The sequence below is a fragment of the Nannospalax galili genome, unplaced genomic scaffold, assembly GCF_000622305.1.
Source record: "Nannospalax galili isolate Female #2095 unplaced genomic scaffold, S.galili_v1.0 scaffold996, whole genome shotgun sequence".
NCBI classification, from domain to species: Eukaryota; Metazoa; Chordata; class Mammalia; order Rodentia; family Spalacidae; genus Nannospalax; species Nannospalax galili.
This window is the reverse complement of record NW_008339436.1, coordinates 501,953-521,573: the sequence shown is the minus strand read 5'-3', so window position 1 is coordinate 521,573 and position 19,621 is coordinate 501,953. Positions and strand designations below refer to the sequence as shown.

At 45.3% G+C, this 19,621-nt stretch overlaps 1 protein-coding gene across 16 annotated transcripts in view; it reads right to left on the bottom strand.

Moving 5' to 3' along the window:
- Positions 1–4,340: 4,340 nt before the first annotated feature.
- Ube2d4 (ubiquitin conjugating enzyme E2 D4 (putative)) overlaps positions 4,341–19,621 on the bottom strand; it is a 26,747-nt gene continuing 11,466 nt past the window's right edge. For 10 of the 16 annotated variants that reach the window (XM_029564022.1, XM_029564018.1, XM_029564024.1 and 7 more), the window contains 4 exons: positions 10,180–10,285; positions 7,373–7,508; positions 5,480–5,521; positions 4,341–4,880 (listed from right to left, as the gene is read on the bottom strand). In XM_029564022.1, the coding sequence (XP_029419882.1) occupies positions 4,718–4,880; positions 5,480–5,521; positions 7,373–7,508; positions 10,180–10,285 (447 nt within the window). In that variant the 3' untranslated portion in view covers positions 4,341–4,717. Of the gene's footprint in view, positions 5,522–7,372; positions 7,509–10,179; positions 10,286–19,621 lie in introns of all 16 variants that reach the window. The other 6 variants (XR_003849719.1, XM_029564029.1, XM_029564028.1 and 3 more) reach the window with 2 other exon arrangements.

Below are 19,621 nucleotides of genomic sequence, written 5' to 3'. Positions count from 1 at the left end.
ACACAATGCTTGCATATTCCATTCTTGTGCTTCCTTAAATTTTTCATAATCTTTGCTTGAGTGGTCTAGTTGGTCCACTTTATCTTCCAGTCTTGATACTGTTTTCCATTTCATTTATCATATTGGTCAGGCTTTCTCCTGTCGTTTCTAATTAGCTTACTGAGTGTTTCACTTCCTTCTTCATTTCAGCCTAAGTATTCTTCAGTATTTCTAACTCTTTTCTGAATCCATTCAGAAGTTTATCCCTATCTTCCTTCAGTTCTTTGATTTCTTTCTTCGTGTGTTTTTTAAATTCACTGAATTCTTTTATCATGTTTATAATTGTTCTTTAGAGTTCCATGTCCTGTGTAATCTCTAGGGAATTCTCATTGTACTCCTCTAGAGGACTATTGGTTGGGGATATATTATTTTGCTTTTTCATGTTATTTTTTTCTTTGTGACTTTGACGTGAATGTGAGACTCAAGCCTTCAAATTTAGGCCTGCTTCTTTTTGTGAACTTTATGCATCTTTTTGTTGTACTTTTTGGGCATGAATACCTGGCTCCTCTAAGCTTCCAGTTCTCTCTTTTGATTTTATATTGGAGTGGCCAGATTGCTTTTGTCTTCAGGAGTTCCCACAGAGGCCCAAGTCAGATGAGGATCAGATGCTCTCAGGCTTTCTCCTAAGGTCTGGATCCCTCCGGGAAAGATTTTGGCCTCAGGAATTTGGGGGTTGGACTGGCCTGGGAGAAGGGCCCAGGAAAGATGCTCGTCTAGGGCAGCTGGTGGCCTTGTCCCCCAGAGATGCGAAGAAGACAGGGGTGGGAAGCAGCCCCAAGGGCTCCTGGGGACTGCACTGAGGAGCAGTTGGTCTGGATGCAAAGGATCAGAAAGAGGAAAGGTCAGCCCTGGCGTCCAGGAAGAGGCTGGCAGGTCAGTTGGCCCAGGAAATTAGAGGGAGGTGAGGGCGGAAGCCAGGCCCAGTGTGCTCCTGGGGATGGGAGATGGAACTGAGTTGGTCTGGATGCAAAGGATCAGGAAGCAGTGGTGGTTCCCTTAGTGCCTGGGGTGCCAAGACAAGGAATGGGACAGGACCCAGGCTAGTAGGAGAGACCAGGGGGGGAGATGTGTGAATGAAGCTGGGGGAGTCAAGGCGTAGAGGGCGTGATTGACTTACCCTGGAGAGAGGTCAGCAGGTTGGAGAGAGGCCTGTGGGTTGTGCATGCCCAGGGAAGCAGAGGGCTGTTAACTTTTTGTACTATATATCTCCAGCAGAAGGCTGGCTTGGGGAAACTTTTAACTGGATCCAGAAAACCCCACATTTCTTTGGAGTCATAAACTTTTTATGAGTTTAAAAAAAAAAACATTTTGTTATTTTTAATCCCAGCACTTGGGAGGCGGAGGCAGGCACATCTTTGTGAGTTCAAGGCCAGCCTGGTCTACACAGCGAGTCCCAGGATAGCTGGGGCTACAGGGAGACCCTGTCTCAAAAAAAACCTAAACCAAGGGCAAGGTGGTACAAGCCTGTATTTCCAGAACTTGGGAGGCAAAGGCAGGCGGAGCTATGCGAGTTCAAGGCCAGCCTGGTCTAGTGAGTTCCAGACCAGTTGGGGCTACAGGCAGACCCTGACTCAAAAAGTCAAAAGAAAAAAAAAAAAAACAAATTTTTAAATTTTTATGTGTATGAGTGCATTGTCTGCATGCATGTTAAGTGCAATCATGTTGTGCAGGTCATAAGAGGATGTCAGATCTCCTGGAACTGGAGTTATAGTTGTTAGCTGCCGTGTGGATACTGGAATTGGAACTCAGGTTCTCTGCAAGAGTAGCCAGTGCTCTTAACCCTTGAGCCGTCTCTCTAGCCCCATAAACATATTCTTCAAAGATTTGTGTATGGATACTCTAGTCCCAACATCAATGTGGCCCAAATCTTCCCATTTACCTGCTTCTAATGTGACTCTATCCCTACTTCCTGGCTGTGAGTTATCATCTACCACCTGCTTTTTGACATTGAGCTGAAGTGATTGACTCCACTCAGCACATGGTGTTGCTGCTTAGGAAAAGTCTGTAACAGCTTTGCAACAGGACACCTGAGGAAGGGCATTCTTCCCAATAAGATTTATCTCTTTGCTTAAGCAGAGAGCAAAGGGGTAGGGGGAAAAAAAACAACCCAAAACAAACTTAAAAAGCGATCCTCACTATGGTAAGAAGCAAGGAACAGAGACTATGAAGCCTCCAAAGACTATGGTAACAGGATGGTAAATGGGGACCCTTGTAAGGCAAATACAGGATCGGGTTCAACCTGCTTCATTCCTTTACTAAAGTGAGAATTATCTCAAAATGGTATTCATCAACACATCTGGCATCACAGCTACAACTTTGGAATTTTTTCTGAGTCTCATGCATCCAATGCTGGCCTTGAACTCCTAATTCTCCTTCCTCCACCTCCTCCTGTATACTGGAATTACAAGTGTACACCACTGTACCCAGCAACAACTTGCATTTCTAGAGCAAACCAATCTCCTACCTTTGGCTGATTCTCAAATGTTGGATCTGCAGACTTCTTCCCAACTGCCTTCAAAGGACTCACCTGCTACCTTTTGGTGGCAAACTTTTTTTCTTTCTGTTCTGATTCATCTGTTCCCTGGGAACAGACCAGCTTTATAACCAACACAGAAAAGACTAGGTTAAGGCTAGGTGTCATGGATACACATATAATCTTTCAGTACTTGGGAGACTGAAGCAATAGGATCTGTAGTTTGAGGTCAGCCTGTATTATTCAGTGAGAACCTGTCTAAAGAATACAAACAAAAATCCTCTAGGGAAACTCCTTAACTTTCTTCTTTTCAGGCTTCAGTAGAAATTTCTTTCCTAGCCAGATGCGATGGCACATGGTGGTAACCCTAATTTTCAGATTAAGATGGGGATTGAGATTTCAAGGTGAGCCTGGGCTACATAACAAGACTGTCTCAAAACAAGAAGGGCTAGAGATGGCTCAGCAGTTAAGCATGCTTGATCTCTTGCATGGGACCTCAGTTCAGTTCCCAGCACCTACATCAGACAGCTCACAACCACCTGTAACTCCAATTCCAGAGGATCCAACACATTATTCTGCACTCTGCAGGCACCTGCACACATATAGTATACACAAAGACACACATACACACACGTAAAAATAAAAAACAAAACACACAGGCCAAGCATGGTGGTATACGCCTTTAATCACAACACTTGGGAGGCAGAGGCAGGTGGATCTTTGTGAGTTCAAGCCTGGTCTACATAGTGAGTTCCAGGACAGCTAGAGCTACAGGGAGACCCTGTCCAAAAAAGACCAAAAAAAAAAAAAAAAAAAATCACACACACTCCTGCCTTTCTTAGGTAACTTAATGTCAGAGTTCTGAGCTCTGTGAGCAAGCCTTATAATATGCTCCATCAGAAAGCCAACGCAGGAAGAAGCCAAGCACTCAAGAGCCTAAACAAGTCTTTGAAGAACCTGTTATATTTATTCTGCCTCAGGTGAGAGCTGAGTGTGGTGGCAGATGCCTTTAATCACAGCACTTGGGAGGCAGAGGCAGGCGGATCTCCTTGAGGCCAGCCTGGTCTACATAGTGAGTTCCAGGCCAACTGGGGCTACAGGAGACTGTTTCAAAAAAGACCAAAAAAAAAAAAAAAAAAAAAGGCTGGGCATGGTGGTGTATGCCTTTGATCCAGCACTGAGGAGACAGAGGCATCCAGATCTCTGTGAGTTCAAGGCCAGCCTGGTCTACAGAGTGAGTTCCAGGCCTGCTGGAGCTACAGGGAAACCCTGTTGGGGACTCCTGCTGTTTTGGGTAGTAGTCTCTCCATGTCTGGATAGACCAAGGGGCTCAGCGTTTCTATGCAGTGACTCCTGTCACAGACACATGTCCTTCAGCATGAAACTGCCAGGTTTTCCTGTGTGATAATCAGGCATTGTCTGACAGCCTGGCAGAAGCCCACCACCACATGTAAATGGGGCATCCTGAAAGCACCTATCCACTAAGGCTTTTGCCACTGCCCCAACAGTATAAATGTCCTGGTTTCCCCTAATTAATCAGAGCTGAATCACTAAGACCTGGAGCCAAGCTGAGTCACTGAATAAAGGAGCTGTACCATTGAGTCTGACTGAGCTGAGTTCTGTGTCTTACTGCCTACGATTCAGTCTCTCTGGAGGGGGCTGTCCCTTCGTAAACGACTCCTGGAGATCCTGCTTTCACTGTTCCCGCACCTCCCCTCGTGACCGGTGGCCAACGGCGATTCAGTCTCTCTGGAGGGGGCTGTCCCTTCGTAAACGACTCCTGGAGATTCTGCTTTCACTGTTCCCGCACCTCCCCTCGTGACCGGTGGCCAACGGATCGCGAAACATAGAGGGACTGCCCGGTAGCTTGGAACAGAACTCGCCTGGAAGCACAGCGACCCATAGAGTCACCAGCATCCAGTAGTCGCGGAGAGCCTCAGCAACACATAGAGACAGGAACCTGCACAGGAGGGACCCGAACAGCAACGCGGCCGCACCCCAGCGGCGCACAAGCCCAGCAGCTGGCGCTCCAAGATCCCCGCGCATCCCATAAAACCCTGTCTCAAAAGGACCAAAAAAAAAATCTTTCTGAAAAAAAGACTTAAATGTCAATTACTATTAAGAGTTATGAGGGAACTTTTTAGTTGCATTTAGAGTTTGTCTCCCTCTTTATGTTCCAGTCTGTGAATGGCTTATGCTTGAACTTCATGTAAGTTCCCAGTGGGAGGAGGTGGGAAAAACCCTCATCACATAGAAAAGGATAACCCAAAATCTCTCCGTGTTTGATAGTTCTCCTCTTGCTTCTAGAAGGTAGTCCTCTTTCATGGGTGTTAGATGTTTACATCCTGACATTTTCCACTTGCTGTGTCTGATGTGAGGAGAGAAATGCAGCATGTAGCACTGCTAAGGAAGACAGTGGAAGACAGCAGAAGCACTTTACAGTGATGCTGTCCCAATTTCCAGGAGCCTCCAGAATGTGCTCAACATGCCTCAGGATATCATTCTGTGGCAGACAAGATATGAAGAAAGCCCTCTGCCCTGGGTCCTCAGGACAGCACTGTGTTCTAAAGGCAAAGGGCATGTGGTTTGGGGCCAGGCTGGGCCCCTGTGGTGCCACAGTGAGTGGTGGCACTGCTTGAGGACAAGTAGGGGAAGCATGCATGGCTTGGTTTCCCAGAGACAAGCAGATGCGGTGGGGCAGATAGACCGACCCTAGTGTAACCAGGAAGGCTGCAGATCAAGACGCTGGTTGTTCATTTGGCATCAAGGTGCGATATGTCAAGCCACAATTATGGAGAGAGGCACCAACACGCTGCAGCCAGGGAGAATGAATGGCAGCGCGCATGTGAATAACAGAGGATGTTCTGTGAGTGCCTCAACCAATAGCTCAGGGCTTCACAGGAAGACCTCTCTGCTTGGCAAGCTTCTCTTGGACAATGTATCCCATGGTACCTTCGAGGCACTTACATAGCATATTTCTGTGTCCACTCTCTTGCTAGTCTGTTGTACCTGGAAGAAAAAAACAGATGGAGCAACACCCTCACTTGAAATGGTTACATCTCTTCAAAGTGGAGCAGAGCACATGACTGTAGTGGGGACTTGCTGTTGCTTTAAAGTATCTAGGACTGATGGATGAGTGAAACAGACTTTGTTTGGAAGGAACATTTCAGTCATGGGTGTAGCCCATTAGGTTGGTGAATCCTGTTGGTCCTTCATAACTATCTGTGGAGGAACATATAATAATGCAAACCTTTATCCTTTCTCCTGCCCTTCATAAGAATGCAAGATAGGAAGATTCTCTTAAGCTCAGCCTGGAATAGTTCCAGGGTGTCTGGTACACAAACCCCAGAACCTGGGTATACTATATAAATCTGTGCCACCCTCTACTGTTCAGTCACCTCTGTGTCCTAGCCCCCCTTGACTATTTGCCATGAAACACCATCTGCTTTATGCAGCTGTAGTGAGGAGGATGAGTCTGTGTAAAGTTCATGAACCAGGCCTGGTACCCAGTGAAGGCTCAGTAGGTATTTCATTTACCCTTGTTATTGTAATGAGATCTGCTGTCATAGGACAGTAAGTTAGAAAATTAGAGGAGACTCTGAAATAAAGTTCATAATAAATGTTAAAGTAAATACAACTTAGCTGGGCATGGTGGTGCATGTCATTAATCTCAGCACCTGGGAGACCCTTAACATCCATCCAATCCATTAAAACCCATTTTGGCCGGGTGTGGTGGCGCATGCCTTTAATCCCAGCACTGGGGGGGAGGGGGGAGCGCAGAGGCAGGCGGATCTCTGTGAGTTCAAGACCACACTGGTCTACATAGTGAGTTCCAGGACAGCTGGGGCTACAGGGAGACCCTGTCTCAAAAAAGACCAAAAAAACACAAAACCAAACCAAAAACCTCATTTCGACTGCTACTAGGAAATTTCAATAAGGGAAATGAGCGCTATAAAGGCCTCAAGAAAAATGTAAGTTGGGAAAACTGCATTCTATTCTAATCTCTTCAGGCAGAAATAATGAACTGAAGGCTCAGTGAAGAAACTCTTAAAAAGCCAGTATTTAAGAGATTCTGTAAAAATTTTGTAATAAATGTCAAAATTAAATACAACTTAGCTGGGCTTGGTGACTCATGCCTTTAATCCCAGCACTCGGGGGTCAGAGGCAGACGGATCTCTGAGCGTTCAACGCCAGCCTGGTCTACACAGTGAGTTCCAGGCCAGCCAGGGCCAGAGACACTGTCTCTCCAAAAAAACTCAGTGCCACACAAAGGTCTGCTGCTGTTTCTGCTGCCTGACTCCTGCTCACCTGACCTCTGTTCCCTGTGCCATCAACATTCAGGACTGCCACATGCTGGAGCTCCCGCATTTGTTCCACCAGCCATGCTTGGGTACAGGGTTATGTCTGGCCAAGGGAAGGAGTTCTATAATTCTAGGTCTGGAAGTAGATGTTTAAATAATTGGCAGTGAGGGTTAGGTCTGTTGCTGAAACAGCAACACACTGCTGACTTCTATCTCAACCAACAAATTGTTGCCCACCTTGACTGACTTCAGCCTCATTCAGGGTGTGTCCAAGCAGATAACCCTCTTATCTAATTTAATCCAGATTTTTCTTGTTGTCATATTCTTCTGAGTCCATGTTGGCTGACCAACATGTTGGCTGGCCTTAGGACAGGGCTTGGTAATAGTATTTTAGGATTCAGCAGTGGTAGCTGGTGAACTATCCAACAGGGCAAAGTGCTTTTATATGTGCTCCCTCCTCAGAATCAAAAGACGTGTTAGGGAGAGTCAGGAGGCTAAGCCGAAGGCACACCCACTGCATACATGGGCTCTGCTTGGGCAGGAAGATGTCTGTAAGAACCTGGGCAGCTGCACGCAAAGCCAACCCAAAGAGGACGCGTACTTCTCTCTGTCGGCCTTGTAGGTGTGGGCTATTTCGGGCACCAATGGGTCATCAGGGTTGGGGTCGCAGAGCAGAGAGCAGATGGACAAGAGAACTGGGAAGAAAAGAAAGGGTCAGTCAGCTGCGGCCATGAGGTCGTGGGTTACCCCTCGCTCAAACCTCCTGAACTATACTTTCTGTATGTTTCCCTTAATACTCCAATCTGATTCTGTTCAAGCTATATGTGCTTCGTCACTTTACCAGAGTTGTCCCAGCACAACTCTGGGACACTGCCTCCCTCCTCTGTGTAGTTGTGGCCTTTACTCTTACTCCACTGTAGCCCCTGTGGTCTGGTCCCAGGAGTCCCTGTTTACTGGGATGAAAACAGGAATTCAGAATAGTCAAGTTAGAGTGAGATCTGAACTAGGACCACAAAGCCAATGCACCTTCCTGCTCCTGTGCTTGTGTTGGGGTCAGTGTGGCTTTCAGCAGTCCTATACAAAGGGAGTCATTCACCAGAGATGGCTGAGGAGCAGAAGGAACCATAAGGAACTGTCATTTGTGCCCTAGATCTATCATGACTCCAAAGAAACTGACTTCAGCGAGTCCTAAGTCCTGATAACAGTTTCTTACAGGCAAAGGTACCCATGGGAGGGGCGGGTCCCCTTTAGTTAAGACACTCAACTCTTGTAATGTTCTGAGGCTGTCATTTGAGAGCTGTGGACTTCCCTTCAGATCACTCAAGGCTGCCTGTCCTTTCTTCCCACTTGAGTGCCCCTTGCTGCCACTCTACTTTCCTCTTCTTTTTCTGACCCCTTATCTAAGGCTGCACAAGTCCTGGGGCTAGCAGACTGATGGCTACCCCTAACTTTTCTGGGCAGTGGGATAGGCTGCCCACTTGAGGTACAACTCAGAGGAGCTACTTTTGTTAGAACATTGGGCTTTTCCTGAATGTGTGGCTATATAATATAGGCAGTGGCTCTATAGTTCTGGATTTAACATCCACTGCGGCAGGCTTTTTCTAGCCTTCCAAAGTCTAGTCCGGCTAGCTGCCCTAGGTGGTTTATGGCCTATCCCAATGCTCAAAGCTCTGCCACTTGCATTGCTTATGCTCCGCTTACTGGCTATTTGGGGGAAGGGGCTCTTTTTTTCGTCACCCCACCCTCCCATGTCACTATATTGTGTACACACACACACACACACACACACACACACACACACAGAGCCCATCTCAGTTCAGAAGGAATACCTATAGTTCTACAGCTTGGTTTAGACTTGATTTTTTTTCTAGGAGACAGGATCTCTCTCTATAGCCCAGGCTGAACCTGAACTCTTGCTCCTCTGCCTCAGTCTCCAGAGTGCTGTGATTACAGGTGTGCCACCAACAGCCTGCTAGACTAGATTCTTCTGTCTCATATACAGACATGTGCTCAATATCACTTATTTTGTGATTCTCTAGACTGTAAGGCTCATGAGGTCACACCCTGTATCTCTCTCTCTTCAGAAATGATTCTGTCTGTGTTAGTCCTTGTTAGACGAATGCATGAAAGAAGGGAAAAAGTAGCATAATATTTGCCTTCTGGGGCCGGGTGTGGTGGCACATGCCTTTGATTCCAGGACTTGTAAGCAGGTGGATCTCTTCAAGTTTGAGACTAGTCTGGTCTGCATAGTGAGTTCTAGGCCGGTGGGGGCTACAGAGTGAGACCCTATCTCCAAAAAAAGAACAAAAGTTAACAAAACGAAAAACACCAAAAAAAAAAAAAAAATCCAAAATATTTACCTCCTGACTTTTAAGTTAAAAATGTAAGGAGACGGGGTTGGGGATTTAGCTCAGTGGTAGAGCGCTTGCCTAGCAAGTACAGGGCCCTGGGTTTGGTCCTCAGCTCTGAAAAAAAAAAAAAAAGTGAGAAAGCCGGGCATGGTGGTGCACGCCTTTAGTTCCAGCACTTGGAGGCAGAGGCAGGCAGATCTCTGTGAGTTCAAGACCAGCCTGGTCTACATAGTGAGTTCCAGGCCAGCTGGGGCTACAGGGAAACCCTGTCTCAAAAGACCAAAAAAAAAGTAAGGAGAATCAACATTTTCTTCTTGTACCCATTCAGCAATGTTAAGCACCACACAGCAACTGACTACTGAGAACCACTAGGGCATAAGTGCTGTGCTTCACAATGCTAACTCCATGCAGTGTGGAGCTGTCTCCGTGCAGTGTGAAGCTGTCTCTGTGCAGTGTGGAGCTGTCTCTGTGAAGTGTGGAGCTGTCTCCGTGAAGTGTGGAGCTGTCTCTGTGCAGTGTGGAGCTGTCTCCCTGCAGTGTGGCGCTGTCTCCCTGCAAGTGTGGAGCTGTCTCCGTGCAGTGTGGCGCTGTCTCCGTGCAGTGTGGAGCTGTCTCTGTGAAGTGTGGAGCTGTCTCCGTGCAGTGTGGCGCTGTCTCCGTGCAGTGTGGAGCTGTCTCTGTGAAGTGTGGAGATGTCTCCATGCAGTGTGGAGATGTCTTGGTACAGTGTGGAGCTGTCTCCATGCAGTGTGGCGATGTCTTGGTGCAGTGTGGAGCTGTCTCCATGCAGTGTAGCGATGTCTCTGTGCAGTGTGGAGATGTCTCGGTGCAGTGTGGAGCTGTCTCCATGCAGTGTAGCGATGTCTCTGTGCAGTGGAGACATCAGGTGGGCACAAGGCTAGGCGGTGCAATCTGGGTAAGCTGCCTGTTCTTCTTGAGCCTTCATGTCCACCAGTCAGCAAGGGGGTAAAAACTCATGGGACAGGGCATGCTGAGCATGTGTCAGTGTCTCTACCTTTGGACACAGTCAGTGCTGGAGACCACTGTGACCGCAGGATGTCCAGGCAGATGCTGCCATTGCTGTTGATATTGGGGTGATAGATTTTGGTACTGAAAGCAACCTGTGGAGACAAGACATATAAAGTCAGACAAGCCACAGAGGTGTTTGGAAAGTAAACCAAGTAACATAGAAGTAGCTACTGCTGAGCTGTATCCTGCACTGGGGTGCCCAGGTAAGCTGACACCCACCTAATGGGACAGAGGTGAAGCAACCACAAGAGAAACACCCATTTCTTGCTGAAAGTCTTGTTTTGAACATGGGGGGAATGGCTACCAACTCCCCTATGTAGTGTGCTGTGAAGAGAAACAAGCAGGGCTGTAGACAGAACCCAAAAGCCCAAAGGTTTGTGCAAAAAAAACAACTCTAATTATGGATATAAGGAGGAAGCAGTCACCACAGGAAATAGGCAGAGAAAATCTACTACTCACCCTTTGCTTCACTGCTTTAATCTAGGTGACCTGGACAAAATTTATTTCAGCCATTATTGGTTTTGGCTGAACACCAGGTACAAATGTTGACAGATGTATTAGAAAAAGAAAACCAAACAATACCATGAAAGCAAGATATCTTATCATCAGATCATCCTAGCCCCTGCCATTGTAAAACTCTTTTCTCAGAATTTACTTTTCAGTCTTAGGCCACATCACACTGAACCTGTCTCTCTTCTGATCTCAGAAGCTAAGCAGTGTCAGGCTTAGTTAGTACCTAGATAGGAAAATCTGCCTTCAAATATTCTTACCCATTTTCCCCCTACCTTTCTCTTACAGTTCTGGGAACTAAACCCATGGCCTTTTGTATGCTAGGCAATTGCTCTACCGCTGAGTTATATTCTCAGCCTTTAAAAATTGTTATTTTTAGGCAGAGATTCACTATTTCAGGCTGACCTAGAACTTAAGTAGCCAGAAGAAGCCTTGAACTTGAGATCTTCCTGCATCAGTTTCCTGAGTGTTACAGATGTTTGCCACCATACCCAGCTCACAAATTCTGTCCTAAAATGACTTCTTTGGGACCCAGTGTTACCTAATCAGGTGCATGCTGCTGCTTCCAGATGTTATGGAATGCGTCCTTGGGGCATGGTATAGCCACTGCCAACCTGAAATCACAGCACCTGTGATTATTCACATGAGGCCTTCACAAGACCTATAAAATAACAGTCCCTTGTAGAGGGGAAGTATATGAGCTAGCCAATGGGGTGGGCCAAGGCTATGGGGAGAAGGAAGAGTCAATTCTTTGGTTGAATATCCACTCAAAAGTTGCTCATGCTCCTGTAGCTCACCCATGCTCCTGTAAGTAATCCTTATTAAACTCACTGGTTCACTTAGCTAGACTTGGGTGGGATCATTTCTTGGGTCTGTCTGTCAAAGGTGCCCTCTCTGGGTGAATACATATTTGCTCAAGTCAATACTACTAATGGTGTGGGACCCATGGAATCAACCCCTACACCAAAGGCAAGGTGCTCTGAATAGTGGACATTCTTAACTGTCCTAGGAGTAGGATGAGAATCAGGCTTTGTCCTCAGTCCTATTCACTGTACACAAGCCAGCAATGACCCCAACATGGAGGCAGGCGATATAGCAGCAGCTCTCGGCCTCCTCCTGCTCTAAGGACCCACTGCTACTTCTCCACTTGGATGGCAGGTGCACGGTATCCTTATCCTTTACTATGTTATCTATAATGTTTAGCTTATACTAAAACAGGGTTTAAAATATACTGTGAATTGGCCAGGTATGTGATATACACCTTTAGTCCCAGCACTTAGGAGGCAGAGGCAGGCAGATCTCTGTGAGTTCAAGGCTAGCCTGGTCTACATAGTGCATTTAAGACCAGCTGGGGCTACAGGGAGACCCTGTAAAAAAAAAAAAAAAAAAAAAAAAAAAAAAGAAATACTGTGAATTAAACTTAGGGTTTTATACATGCCAGCTGTTCTATCAATGAGCCCTAAAATACATATGTACAGACACACACACACACACACACACACATACACACACACTTTTTTTTTTGGAGATAATGTCTCCCTGTAGCCCTAGCTGGCCTGGAACTCACTATGTACAACAGGCTGACCTTGATCTCATGGAGATTCACCTGCGTCTGCCTCTTGAGTGCTGGTGGGACTAAAGACATGCACCCCATGCCCAGTCTCTAAAATATATTTTTAAAAAAGAACACTGTCTCAAAAAAGACCAAAAAAAAAAAAGAACAAACTTGCCAGGTGTCGTGTGGCGCATGCCTTTAATCCCAGCACTTGGGAGGCAGAGGCAGGAGAATCTCTGTGAGTTTGAGGCCAGCCTGGTCTACACAGAGAGTTCCAGGCCATCTGGGGCTACAGAGAGACCCTGTCTCAAAAAGACCAAAAAAAAAAAATACTTTACAACATGAGGTGTGTGTGGGTGCAAGTTTGTAGATCTTTTACCATGTGAATTTCCTTAGGAAGTGTCAAACTTCAAATTTTCAGATATCTGCCTCAATGTTTCTTATAAAGATCATGTAATCTTCTCAATTTGTCCTATGGTTAGAAAATTCTTGACAAAATGTGGATGCCCCCCCCCATCCCCTGCCTGCCCAATTTAAAAGGTCTTTACTCTCTAATGAAAAAAATACAGGACTGGAGAGATGGTTCAGTGGTTAAGAACACTTGCTCCTCCAGAGAACAGTCTCATAAACCATGTCAGATGGTTCACGACTGTCTGTAACTCTAGTTCCTAAGAAAATCCAATGCCTCAGGCCTCCGTGGGCACCTGCATTCATGTGCACATACCCACACATACACAGACATAATGAAAAAAAACAACAAAAAACTCTCTCTATTTCATTCTAACTTTATATATGTTGCTGAAGGAAGCACATAGATCCAGGTTTCCTTGTTCCCTTGGATGGACTGGGGCGGGGGACGGGGGGGTCTGCAGCAGCTTGTGTGCCATAGCGCACATGTGAAAGTCAGAGAACTGTTTGCAGGAGTTGGTTCTCTCTTTCCACTGTATGCGTTCCAGGCCCCAAGTACCTTTACTTGCTGAGCCATCTGCTCGTCCTACAAGAGGCTCCATGGATGAATATTTTGAAAATCAGAAACAGAGTATCATTCATCTTTTCTTACCTTCCAGTTCACATCTTTCCTTGCTAAAATAATCCCAACTCACAGAGCTTATCTAAGTCTTTTGGTAATACCATTTTTGCTCTGTTCATGGAAAATTTGGATCCTGAAAGTGCACAACAGACTTAAAGGGTACTCTTAAGGAAGAGCCTCAGCTGTTTACATTCTACATCGGTGACAAGGCTTTAAAACACTGCAATTTCTCCAAAGGGAAAAGGAAATGAGGGGGGATACTGAAGAACTATGAAACATCTAATGCCCCCTCCAACAGCTGCTGCACCCTAAACCAGTGGCACTATTTCAGTATTCAGTGCCTTGCTTAGTGTATCCCCTCCCCACTGCCAGAAGCTGGAAAGGTCTCGAGGATACTGTATGTTTCACTTTGAGTTCAAATGCCTGGGCACCAGTTGCCTCTGTTGACAAGAGCCACACAGAGCTCCAACCAGGTAGCCTTGAGTGCATCTCTTCATACTGGCTCAAACACGAAAAATGTAGTACTAATGGTCTGACTTCAACCAAACCATCACTGCCAACTCAGGTAGTAAGGCATACCATTAGGACCCTGGAGTGTGGCACAGGGTCCAGCCACAGGCTGAAGCAGGAGGATCCTGAGTTTGGGTCAGCTGTCCCAGTGGGACTTTGTTTCAAAAAGAAAAGAAAAACAGTGCAACTCTGGTTTACTCCTGAGAAAATATCAAAAGTCCAAAATGAGAGATGGCTGACGAGGTAACTGATCAGCACTCATCAAAAGCAGCATCAAGTCATGAAAGACCAAGAGAAACTGAACTTCATTACAAACCCAACAATAGAGAAGCACTGCCCTAGAGCACAAGGAGGACCCTGGTGGAAACTGTGAAGTCTGATCAAGGGGTCCAGTGAGAAGACACAGTGGGTAAAGACGCTTGCTACCAGGCCTGAAAACTTGAATTTCATCCCTAGGACCCACATGGTAGGAAGAGACTGAGTCCCCTAAGTTGTGCTCTGTCCTCCACATGCACTCTGTGCAATTACATCCACTCACAAAATAAATTTAAAAAAAATTTTTTGATCAAGGTTTTTAGTTTAGTTCAGTATTGTGACCAACATTCCCTCCCTTCCTTCCTTTCTACAATTGTAGCCCTGGATGGTGTGGTGCTCCCTACAGAGACTGGGCTGGCCTCAAACTTACAGAGACCAACCCAACTCTGCTTCTTGAGCACTGGGATTAAAGGAGTGTATCACCATGCCCAGCCTATGTTGGGGGATGTAACCCATGCCTCACACATACTAAGTAGGTGCTCTATCATTGACCTACCCCATAGTCCTTGAAACCTTTATCTAAAATTAACTGAAATTTTAAGTTTTAAAAAGAAGGACATATGGACTGGAGAGATGGCTCAGAGGTTAAGATTAGCACTGGCTGTTCTTGTAGATGACTCGGGTTCAATTCCCAGCACCCACATGGCAGCTAACAACTGTCCTTAACTCCAGTTCCAAGAGAATTTGATGCCCTCTTCTGGCACTGCATGACACTTACACACATGCAGACAATACACTCATACACATAAAATAATAATAGTAATAATAATAATGATAATAATAATAATAATAAAATGACATGTGCAGGTCTTAATTCTACTCTGCACTATGAGCCATGCAATCCCTGCCTCCCATTTTCTTGACAGTCTTATGTTGCCCAGGCTGGCCTTGAACTTCTGATCTTCCAAACTCTATTTACCAAATGAAGAGATTACAAGCATGAGATATCTAGCTATATTTTGCCATTTTTATAATGTGTGTGTGGTGTGTCTGTGTATGTGTACATATGCAAGTTTTTGTGAGTGGTGATACATGTATGGAGGTCAGAGGAAAACTCTGTGAGTCAGCTCTCATTTCCACCTTGTTTCTGTTTCTGTGCTGCCTACCTGCCCCAGGATAGCTGGGATGCCAGCTTTCAGCAGGCTGTCCTGTCTCCACAATCTATCTTGTCTTAGGAGCTGCTGGAATTACAGATGAGGACCACTGCATCCTGCATTTTTAAAGAATAAGCAGGCAGAGAGGTGCAGCAGGGAGGGAGATCTGAAAATGGCTTGCCATGCATCCTGCTTTTTGTTTTCTTTTTTAAAATATTTTATTCATTTTTTTATTTTATGTGTATGAGTGTATTGCCTGCATGTATGTGAGTGCATCCGTGTTGTGCAATGCTGTGGAAGTCAGAAGAGAGCTTCAGATTCCCCTGGAACTGGAGTTAAGGACGGTTTGTAGCTGCCATGTGGGTGCTGGGAATAAAACCCGGGTCCTCTGCAAGAGCAGTCAGTGCTCTTAACCGCTGAGCTATCTCTCCAACCCTGAATCCTGCTTTGCTGGAATTGAATTATGGTCATCAGGCTCATATACCTAATGCCTTTACCTCCTAAGTCATCTCCTCTGACCTTATCATTTTTTTTCCATAAAAAACATTAAAAATAATGTGAACCAATTTCTCTCATGGAACAGAAGACTGTCACCTTATTAGCCATCTGTCTCACTCCATTTTAGAACTGTTATTACATGAGTCTTGTCCCATACTGCATGAGGCCTATATTGAGCAATAAGGAACATGTGGCTGAAAAACAGAATCTGTTCATCATATGCAGCCTTCTCTCATGGAATGGCAGCTTCTGGCAAACTCTCACCATCAGTATCACTGTGTTTTAGAAATGCTGCCACAAGCTTCTTGCCCAATCCTGCACACAGGCCCAGGAACAATACAGAATAGGTGGTTGAAAGTCAAAATCTGTTCTTTCAGCATGAAAGATAAATCATATACAATTTTTTAAACTTAAAAGAAATTATTATTTTTATTTTATGTATATGTGTGTATTGCCTGCATGTAGGTTAGTGCACCCATGTTGTGCAATGCCCTCGGAGGTCAGAAGAGGCTGTCGGATCCCTAGGACTGGAGTTATGGACAGTTGTTAGCTGCCATGTAGGTGCAAACCCTGGATTAGTAGGGATTCAAACCCGGGTCTTCTGCAAGAACAACCAGTGTTATTAACCGCTGAGCCATCTCTCCAACCCCTATAATTTTTTTTTTTTTTTTAAGTGAGGGGACTGGGGCTGGAGAGATAGCTCAGCTTAACACCAGCTGCTCTTACAGAAAACCCAGGTTTGATTCCTAGCACCCACATGGTGGCTAACTGTCCGTAATTCCAGTTCCAGGGGAATCTAACACCTTCTTCTGACCTCCGTGGGTACTGCACAACATGGGTGCACTTATACACATGCAGGCAATACTCATACACTAAAATAATAACTAAAGTATTTAGTTATTTATTTTTTTTAAAGTGAGGGGGTTGGGGGCTGGAGAGATGGCTCAGCAGTTAAGACAACTGGCTGCTTTCCAGAAGACTAGGAGTTCAGTTCCCAGCACCCACACGGAGGCTAAAAACATTTGTAACTCCAATTCCAGGAGATCTGAAGCCCACTTCTGGCCTCTGTGGTCATTGCATACACAGATACACTAATATACATGTAGGTAAAATACACACATAAAAAAAATTAAATAAAAATTACATTAAAAAAAAGTGTGCTGGGGGGCTCCTTGGGCCTTGGTTCTGTCCCACTGGAGCTGCCCAAGAGCACCTGACTAGCTGGAACAAGTATACCTTTCACCCCTCATCAAAGAAGTGTCTTTTTGCAACAGATGGAGACTATTACAGAGTTCCAGAACTAGTCAAACCTACAACTGGCCAAATGCAGAGAACAAGAAGCTGCAGATTGCTTACCCTTGAACAGGACACCTACTTCAAGCCTCTGCCTCCCAAGGCTCAGGGGTCATTGCGGAAGAGGAGGCAGAAAGAATATAAGAGCCAGAGGGGGTGGATGACAACAAGGAAACAGTCTTCCACATAGGTAGTCACTTATACATGTGAATTCACAGCAATAGTGATAGTCCTATGCAAGCTCAAACCAGACAAAATCCCAGGACAGACATGGAAAAGTAGGTAAGAAATCCCAACCCAACCTAAGGAATTGTGGAAACTGATGGATGCTGGGGGGAAGGCGGGGGGAGTGTTGTACAGGGATGGGACTCTTGGTGGGCCCAGTGGATGTACCCACACTGAAGAACATTTAGGGACATAAATCAGACTCTATAGGTTGTATTACATATATGAGTACATTAAATTGGGTGGGGGGCAAGAGGGGAAGTGCTGACAGGGGAGGGGATCTAAATATAAGATATAAAACCACATTTATAAAATATAAAACAAACTATATTGTATTAAAATCGCAAAAATTCAATTAAAAGAAGTGTGCTGGGCACATTGGCTCATGCCTATAATCTCAGTACTAAGGAGGTTAAGGCAAGGGGATCACTGAGTTTGAGGCCAGAATAGACTTAAATAGAGAGATCCTGGCTCAAAAACACTGAAACAATGAAAGCAATATGTATCATGTATACACTGTGTGTGACCCCAGAAGGCAGACAGCCTTCCCTGTTGGTTCCAACTCAGTACTTCAGGGTTCACCTCTTCTGCCTGCCTGCATGCACTGGGTGTGCTGGGGCCCTTGCCTTGCTTCTTCAGACAGTGTTTAGTGTTTAGCTCTCTTCAAGTTGTCAGCTTCTTAGTTGATGCCCACATAATGGCCATGTAGACCCTACTCCTCAGGCTGTATCCTGTCCCCCAAGAATTCCTCCAATATACAGGCTTACTCCCTTGAGGTGTTCCCTGTAGTCACTTTCCTGCTTGAACCTATGTAGTGCCCCTCATTAGAGAAATATCCACTTGGCTCTTACAGGCAGCAATTGCTTCTAGGTCTTCTCAGCTTAACTAGCTCATGGATCTTCAATGTCTCTGTACTCAACATGGGACTATAAGCCTCATAAAGGTAGGCTTTGCCTGACACATGGAGTTAAAGAGCCAGAATGCTCTGACTCCATTTTGGCTAGCTTCTTTAGACAAGCCCAGACAAGCTCAGGCATATTGTACATATAAAAGCCTTATAAGGTATGAACAAAAACTTCTGACTCTAAAAGATATTAGTCAGCACATTCCAATGCCCTGAAGACAGCCCCTACCAATCAAGACTTTCCCCGTACACAGGATATGGGGACATCCAATTATTTTTAAAAATGCTTGGCGTGCGGGTTTCTGTGGAGTGCCCCAATAAAAGCTCCTGCCTGCTATTGTTCGGGACCAGACTCCATCTTTGGCTCGTGAAGTCTGTGCCCAGCTAGCTGCTATTTGGTTGTTGTCCTTTTTTACTTTAAATTCTTAAATAAACTTTTTTGTATAATCTTTTTGGGTATCTGTGGGAATTAGTCTTGATTCTCGAACCCTAACAGAGTCTAATGAGCATGCGCAGTCCTGGTGTGAAAAGCCATGTACAGGAGCAAGACATCCAGATATACCATCCCAGTAATACACCTGGCATGCAAGGCAGGTTGGTCAGATGGCCCCCTAAGCCTCTCCCTTTCATTGATGGAATTGTTTTCTGAGCCTTCCTAAAGGGAATGTGAGGGTTAGTTGTAACTGTCAATTTGATACAACCTAGAATCACCTAGGAAAAAAGAGTCAGTCTCAGTGAGGGATTGTCCAGATCAGGTTGGCTGGAGGGCATGTCTGTGGGAGATTATCCTGGTAACATTAATCAAGGTGGGAAGACTTTCCCCCTGCAGGTGGCATTATTCCCTAGACAGAGACTTCTGAACAGTGTAAAAGTGGAGAAAGGCTGGGCGTGGTGGTGCACGCCTTTAATCCCAGCACTTGGGAGGCAGAGGCAGGCTGATCTTTGTGAGTTAGAGGCCAGCCTGGTCTACATAGTGAGTTCCAGGACAGATGGGGCTGCAGGGAGACCCTGTCTCAAAAAGACCAAAAAAAAAAAAAAAAAAAAAAAAAAAAAAGAAAAAAAAAAAAAGAAAAAATGTGGAGAAAGGGCACTGAATACAAGAACGCAAGCTATGAACTGCAGTGATGGCCAGTAAGCTGGAACTGTGAACTAAAACAAACCCTGTCTCTCCTAAATTGCTTTTGTTAGGCTATTTCATCACAGTAACAAAAACAAAACTAAGACAAATAGTATGTATGTGAAGGGTAAAGGAATGCCTAAAATTCTTTTAATAACCTAAACTAATTTTTCCAGGATCTTCAACCAGGTGACTTTACCTTGAAATTCTCTATTGTGGAAGAGGGACAGTCCTGGGCACTGCAGGGTGTTGAGCAGCATTCTATTTGTTTATTTAATTTTTAAATTTTATTTATTTATTTTTAGTATTTATTATTTTTATGTGTGAGTGTTATGCCTGCATGTGGGTAAGTGCACCTGCGTTGTGCAATGCCTACA